The sequence below is a fragment of the Poecilia formosa genome, unplaced genomic scaffold, assembly GCF_000485575.1.
Source record: "Poecilia formosa unplaced genomic scaffold, Poecilia_formosa-5.1.2 Scaffold3, whole genome shotgun sequence".
Lineage (NCBI taxonomy): Eukaryota > Metazoa > Chordata > Actinopteri > Cyprinodontiformes > Poeciliidae > Poecilia > Poecilia formosa.
The window spans coordinates 51,127-59,211 of NW_006799942.1; the positions used below are offsets into that span (position 1 = coordinate 51,127).

Here is an 8,085-nt window from a genome sequence, read left to right on the forward strand (position 1 = left end):
GTGGATCACTGCAGCTCCTCCAGAGTTACCATGGCCCTCTTGGCTGGTTCTCTCCTTTCCTATCAGATCAGGTGGATGTCTATGTCTTTGTTTCAGATATTTATCTATTTTCCGTCCATCCATCCCTACATTGGGGAAGAGTTGGGTTGCCAGTACTTAACATGCCCTATTTTCCTTCTACTTAAAAATTATTTACTACTTTGTGTTAGTCTATTCTAAAAGCCCAAAGTATGAATACTCTTGTAAAGCATTGTGTTTCTAGTACAATCTCTTCCTGTGCAAGACTTTGATAGGCGTGTGAAATGACTTGACAGAAGGAATCAATTTTGTAAAAACAATATTAAGAAATATTTTGAATAAAAATAAGTCATGAAAATAACAGTCTGCAAAGAAATATTAAAAACAATGTCAATGCCCTTACTCAATACATTGTCAATTGCTTTGATGCTCACAAAACAATTTATTTCTCTAAAATAAACTCATGTAATAGAGTAAGATCCATGACAAATTTGTAAACTTGGCTCACATTTGTTTATTTTAATTAATGCTGGAAGACGTTCTGAAAATAGACAAAAGGCTCAAAGGATGCACAGCTTAATTAATCAAAAAAAAAAGAAGAAAAAATCCTCTTATGTGAAGAAATTAATTTTAGGGCTGGAATTTGTAAGCACTGTATGGAGTCCAGAAGGCAAAAACAGACCGTTTTGGTTTTCTCATGTTTTCCCGAATTAACTTATTTCTTCAATTGTCCTTAAAAATAGAGCAAATAGATAAATTACCCATCTACCATTAAAAGTGGAGCAGTGCCAAGCAAGTGACCATCATCACATACAAACCAAACCAAGACTGCTGGTGTCAAACGGACAAAGCTTCCACAGCCCCGGGCTAAACAGCAGCTGAACATCACATCAACAAAATCACCAACAATGATGCTACGTTAGAGAGAAAGGCACACTGAAAATCAGAGGAAGGACAAGGATGAGGCAAAAGTGAATCAGAGACACTGATACGACGAGGGACTGGAGGGAGGAGAGTGTGGGTTTGTGTTATGCAAACCCCAGGTGGCTCTGGTTAGATGAAGCATCATTGGGCAGAAATCAGAAGAGGAGGGCTTTGGAGAAGTCAGGGACAGGATGGCAGGAATAACGGTTTAAATGGAGAAATAATATGCACAGACAGTGGAGATAAATTTGCTGAATTAATAAAAAAAGAGAAGGAAGCAAGAGATTTGATGTGCCAAATGAAATTTCAAATTATAAATTCTCTATTACTTCACCTTTGGTTTCTTGTGTGAGAAAGCAAATTTATTTGGCAAATGATGCCTTGATCTTTCGGTTCCCTCTCTGTGCGAGTTTCTAATGAGCACAACAGCAAGAAACAGCTCTCGGAGATACATCCCCCACACACACCCACACGCAAAACTCAACTCCCACGGGTGCTGTTGTCGATAACAGCTTGTACTCTACACCTGATGCCTCTGTAGGGATAGTTGTCTTCATGCTGAAGCAGCGGGAAAGAACATCCGCAGAGATATTTTATGATGCCTGTCTGACTTCTGACTTAGGAAGGGCTTCACTGTTCCAGATCTTGACCTGGCTATTGCTTTGGAAATCCCAACTCTGACCTCACATCAGCACTTAAAACTGATGTCACCCTGCTGAGCCATTGAAGCGATAGAAAAGAAGCCGGCAGCCAGATCTAGGGCAACATTGCCCCCTAACGGTTGAGGTGTGAAAGCATATCTGGAAGAGATGACGTAAGACTGTAGTATGTAAAATGTATTCATGGTAAAGATGCAGAAATTAAGTACAGCCATTATTCTGTAATAATTTCAGAATGATAAGCAAAACGTATCTGAATTTGTGTCAAATTCAATCATGTGACTAATAAAATAAAACTTATAAAATATGTATGGTTATGTCTTAATAAATTACATGGCAGGTGAAACCCAGCAAGCAATAAGAAAACAGCCCAATTGATCTTATACGTTTTCTTGTTTTCAACCCAAGAAATAACCTATTTGAAAGGTCAAATGTTTGACCTTTCAAATGTCAAACATTTGAAAGGTTTGTCAAATGTTTGACAAACCTTTCTATGCATGTAGAAGTTGAACTTCAATTAACTGAAAATAATTTCTCAATATCTTTGAAGAGACATTTTTAAAAAACTGGAGGACTAATTTTCACATCAACATCAAATACAGAAACAGGAGAAATGATAAATTAATTAAACTCCTCCTGCCATCTTGATGTAATGCTCACAACTTTTGCCCATCTTTGTGTCTGATAAATTCAAATAGTAAACTTGTCTCTCCTATCAGGTGTTTTTCTTCCAAGCTTTAAAAACAGCAGTTATCAAACAGCTGTTAAAGAAAGAACAGTCTGGACAAATCACTTCTGCAGAATTACAGAACGATATCTTACTTTAGATCTATAAAAAAAATACTGGAAAAGCTGTTTTAACAGCATCTTAACAATGACCAATTACTTTGATGTCTATTAATCTGCTTTTCTTGTTCACCACATTGCTGAGACTGCCCTCGTCAAAGTGTTCAATAAACATAAATATAGACTGCAGAAGAATCTCAGCGCAGCATTCGTCACTGTTGACTAAGACATCTGCAAGTGACTGGAGACCTGGGCTGGATTCTCTGGTCCATTATTCGACTGGTTTGAGTCTTATTTCTTTGAGTCAAGTTATATCTCATTGAAACATATATTAGTCACGTGTGGGGTACCACAAGGTTCAATCCTGGGACCCCTTACTGTATCCTCCCGCTTGCTCAGATTATAACAAGTAATAAGATTAGGTATCATAACTACGCAAATGATACACAGTTCAACATTATAATGTCACCAGGTGACTCTGAATCCATCCAATCATTGAGCAGATGCTTAGCAGATCTATGGATCAGTGTATAAATATTTGCATGTTTGTGAGTGTGAATGGGTGGATGACAGACAGTCAGCATGACTGAAAAGAAACAGAAGCAGCACCATGGGTGTAAGGTATAGTCTTTAACAGACTCTTCCATTTTGCTGTGGTATATTTTTACATAGTTTGTGTTCTCTATTTGTTGATTGCTCCTCACTAACCCTCTTCCAACATGTAACTGCTTGTTGCGTCTCTGGTCAAAGATCCTCATTGCCATTTTTTCCATCTCCATGCTTACATCCATAGTGCATCCCGGCTGCAAATTTGCAGAGATGAGCTCAACTCTGCTCTCAACGGGGATTTCTTAAAGTAAATGCAGCCCTTCCTCCTTTACATTCAAAGACCTTTAACATAGTTCAAACCTACAACAAATAGTCTTGATGAATCTAAGATCTACCTCTAATGAACTTAACCAATTTAAAAACTTTTACATTTCATCACACAGAAATTAAAACTTTCCACCAAACACAATCAGATTTATATCTTTATCTTGACTCAAACCCAATTTTCTCTATTTTCCCATTTCATTCACGGAAGCTGCCAGTTGGGAGACCAACTGCAAGAGTTAACAAATTACATATTTGCCCTTTGAGGATCCATCTGCCTTTGTGAATAAATAACATTTTCATATCCGCTCAGTCTGGTTGGCATTTCAGGTTCAGGGAAGCAGGGCAATCAGGACTGGCTTAATAAAATGATTCAATGCCTATGGATAAATCAAGCAATGCATGTTTAAAGGAATAGAGAAACTTTTTTTTTTTTTGTACTGGACGAAAGACTGCGGAGGGAAAGGTGGGTAACCGTACTGCTGGTGCTGCATACAAAACACAAGTAAATCTGTTACAAAAGTAATTTGGCCTTCTTAAGGCAAACGATTTATTGCAAGTTCATTTACAGCGTTCTAGATCTGTCCTCTGACATTCAAACAGAATTTATCATTTTGATCTGTAGACTTCCTGTCAAAATGAATTATCTGCTTTCCTGTCCTTCTTTGTGGCAACCTTTACTTAATAAAGAGAAAGACGGTGTCAGAGAATCTAAAAATAAAACAAATTTCCAATTTATTTTAATAAATTTAAATTTACAAATTAATTTATTGAAGTCAGAGAAAAAGTAAGCAATGCAAAGTCAAAGACGTTGCTTTTGGGGAAAATACAGGCTGGAGTTAGTGTCTGCTTATTTTCGTTATGCGCATACGAATCAACGTCTCTTCACCAACCTGGGCACGCAATACAGAAAATGAACCTTATAACTCACATTTGTGTAAGAAAATGTTCAACTGCAGCACCTGCTGACGAGGTTCTGTAAAGTAACAATTATTATATTTGGAGTTTTTAAAAATAAATTTAGTACTTAAAAATAAATCAGCCTAGAAAATGACTTGATCAGTGCCATGAAATATTACTGTAAACAGTTACAATAAAATGTGTATTTAAAAAAAGGACAATTAACTTTTCATACAAATACGTTGGGTGTTGAGAACAGAGACAGAATAAAAAGGTTTTTAATGAAAACGCGTATCCAATGTAATAGAAAAAGAAAATGCTAACTGTTTATTAGCTTAAAATCTAAGCTAATCTTGAATTTTGTTTTGTTACAAGTATGTCGCATGTGATTTTCTTTGACAATTTAAAGCCCATTGTAAAATATGTGACAAGGTTTGTTCAGATGCTGACTGAAAAAGTGCTAAGAAAGGTCTAATCAGGTTCAAACTAATCTGAAAGAGGACATTAAGTTATTAGAACCATTAAGTTGTAAAGTCTTTTCTTTTGTAGCAAATAAAAAGTCTTAGATTTCGAAAGCAATGTCGTAGCAGTAAAAACAGAATTATAATGGTGATAAGTGAAATATTTAATGCATTTTAAGGACAGCGTGTCAGTTAATATACCTACATGGTGAACACAATAACAGGACTATTGTTTTAGTAAAACAGGTTTAACTGTTTGTTCTTTTCTTCTCTGTGTTTGATTTAATTTTTCACCAGCTGTTTGGAGCTTGTTTGAAGTCTGTTGGAATTGAAAAAAAGGAAAACCCTTCATCTTCCCACCTGTTTTTCATACATATGCAAATGTGACCATGAAATAATTTCTTTCAGAGAAATAATTCAAGCTATTAATATTCAAACAGCAATTACAAGGTTTTTTTTTTCTCTCTCTCTCTTTGCATTTACAAATCTTATATCATTCAGTGGAGCTTTAAAACCTCCATTGTTTCACCTCGTTTTGATTTCCAGTCTTTACATTTTAGATCAAATGTTTTCAAAGGCTCTAATCCTCTGCCACTGATATCTTATGCTAATCTCTGTTGACTTCACTCATCCTTGTTGCAAAGTTAAAGCAAAGGACACAGTTACTGACAACAGTTTCTTCAGGAGGATTCCATCACTGTAGACACTTGATACGTCTGGGTCTTCATCCTGCGCTTCATCTCTCTTATCATCTGACATACAGCCAGAGGGTAACAGCAGTACACTGCACTCCAGTCCTCACACACACTTCCCTGTGGGTAAACATGCAGGACAACAAGGAGCAGACACACACAGCACATGCAAGCAAGTGGAGCAAGCACACATCCAAACAAAATGAGGTAGCAGAAACACACACAGGACACATTTTTAATTTCAAGGGCATAAAATAGAACACATGCTCCACGTTTTACTTTTAATTTGTTGATAAAATGCTGAATAAAGTTTTTATTTCACTGAATACAATGATCAATTTTTTTCTTTTTTTTTTCTAAAGAAACACAGAACTATGTACTGCACTCACCCGAATCTTGTAACGCTCCCTGATTCCAACTCTGATGGCAAAAGTGGATCCTGGTAGGAGAGGCATGCAAAGACACTCCCCAAACTGCTGGGCTAAACTCAGATCTAAATAACATGGCACCAGCGCCCCAATAATACCTGGAAGCGTGGAAGAAGGCAACAATAGTTTCTGTGTGAGTATTTTTTAGTGTTTTGCTCGAGACATGGATCACTGTTCTTGAAAAGTGTTTAAGAAGTAGAACCAATTAAAAAAATAAAATGCTTCATTGATGCTTTCTTTTGGGTGCTTTGTAGAAAAAAAAAAAAACAAAATATTAATGCATGCCAAATTACTATGTGAATGAAATTAACACCGTCCCACAAAAATGCAGGATAAAAAAAAATATATATATTTTGATTATTTTTTGCTTTTGTAAAGGGGTTTATTAGCTGCATTTTGTTTTACACTTTAGTTGTTTTAGATTTGGTAATGTATGTGTAAGACAGATGGACAGGATTCAGAATTGGGAAAACCAGAACAGAACACAGCCTGAATGAATGAATGAATGAATGAATGAATGAATGAATGAATGAATGAATGAATGAATGAATGAATGAATGAAAATATAAATCACGGTTCTAAATGCATTTGCTTTTATTATTAACATTAATGTTAAATTAGAAATGTGCTTTAGTGTAGTGTGTGAGTGCCTCTTACATGTTGTCTTGTCTCCACAGACATTAAAAAGTCCAGTGCTCCAGTCTCCCCCCATTTGTGTGACGGTGGTGATGGTTGTTGTAGCGATGCCACGACCAGGCTGAGTTACCACTGGGCTCATCGACACAGGCACTTCGTTTGACCTCTGGCCATCATCAGTTTGTGTGTCGAAGCCTTCCACTTCTTCATCTTGACACATTGACGCTGAAACATTTTTGACTGAACATTCTGGTCTAAAAAACAAAGAAAAAGCAGCTTTAAATGCAAGCTGGTGCTGTTTATGTATAAAAGGGATGTAATCTAAAGGTCTAATTTATTCCTTGTTCATATTGTTCACAAAATAAACAAAAAAAACTCCACAGGATTATACAGTTATTGCAGTAAATATGAGAAAAACTTTTCACTTGCATACCAATGATATGCAAAAATAAGTAAATCAAGTAGTGATACTTGGGATGTACCACTACTTGAAAAAAATTTGCCTTTAATTACATTGTGCCAAGTACAGAGAGCTTAATGAAGCAGTTTGGGACAGCATAAAACACTTACTGGTCAGTAACTGTCATCTCCTCCATTACTTGCTTCTACCAGAAGCTCCTTGAGACGAATGACACAAGGAGGAGAGACGAGAGTGGAGCCGGGAGTCAGCAGGAAAGAGGAGCCGAAGTGACACTCTCCCAGTGAGAGGCTGTGTGTCGGAGCAGATAAACCTGCAGTCAGCGTGCTCAGCCAGAAGCTGTGTGACTAAGATAAGTCTTGCTGTCTTCAGTCTGAGACTTTGCTGTGCACCCTGCTAATACAGCAAATAAAGAGAGAGCAAACGAACGTCAGGGTGCAAAAAACATAAAATGTTCAGCATGGGAGGACAAGGATGCATCCGCACAGAAGCAAGTTAGAAGATTTCTGATAAAGTTTTAAAAGAAAATGTATGCAAATAACTACAAAAAGAAATTTTGAAAGAATAAAAAAAAATTAACCAAATAAATCTAACACTTTATCTGATCCATGATATGTAGTTATTCATGTACATAAGTTCTTAAACAATGAATGCAGCACTTACTTCTGAAGTAAAGAACTCTTGTATGAGGCGCTGAGAGGGAAAATCTTGGTTTTAGAAGTCATGAAACTTCTGTGGTTTTCATTCAAGAGGCTCATTTCCTCTGTTCTAACAATGACCTTTTATTTAGATTGATGCACTTTGACTTAGCAACTGACAGACAAAAAGGAAGAGGAGCTTTGTACGTGCTGAAAAGTCATGCAGTGAAACCAGAAGGTTCATAAGCTCAGTTTAAACACGTGTATGCTCCCATATGTCAAATATACAGAAAACAAGGTTTTTTTTAATTTGGTTTAGGATCTCTTAAATATGGTAAAATGTATTTTTTGGTAGAAAGAGGCATTAAAAAAACGCATTTCTGATTGCTTATTTCTCCCTAACAAGTCACTGTTGGTTTCTGGAAGAATCTTTAAAACAACTCAGGCTGCTACAGTTCCTTGGGTGAAAGTGACTTTGCCCCCTCAAACACAGAGGGCAAACAGAGGGTAATGCAAAATGTGGTCAGTTTTCATTAAAAAAGGGCTTCCACAGAGGGAGTCCAGATTGAAAAACCAAAGCTCAGCAAAACAAAGAAAGGGCAGAGAAAAGGTTTGACAGACGCATCTTGATGATCTCAACATTTGAGAAAAT

The 8,085-nt window shown here is 36.6% G+C and overlaps 1 protein-coding gene across 1 annotated transcript; it reads right to left on the bottom strand.

Moving 5' to 3' along the window:
• Positions 1-4,350: 4,350 nt before the first annotated feature.
• plac8l1 (PLAC8 like 1) lies at positions 4,351-7,314 on the bottom strand. Its single transcript, XM_016672029.1, has 4 exons — positions 6,948-7,314; positions 6,399-6,631; positions 5,703-5,839; positions 4,351-5,433 (listed from the first exon to the last, which is right to left on the bottom strand). The coding sequence occupies exons 1-4, from the start codon at positions 6,971-6,973 to the stop codon at positions 5,302-5,304; spliced, it is 528 nt and encodes a 175-aa protein (XP_016527515.1). The 5' UTR covers positions 6,974-7,314; the 3' UTR covers positions 4,351-5,301.
• Positions 7,315-8,085: the final 771 nt, after the last annotated feature.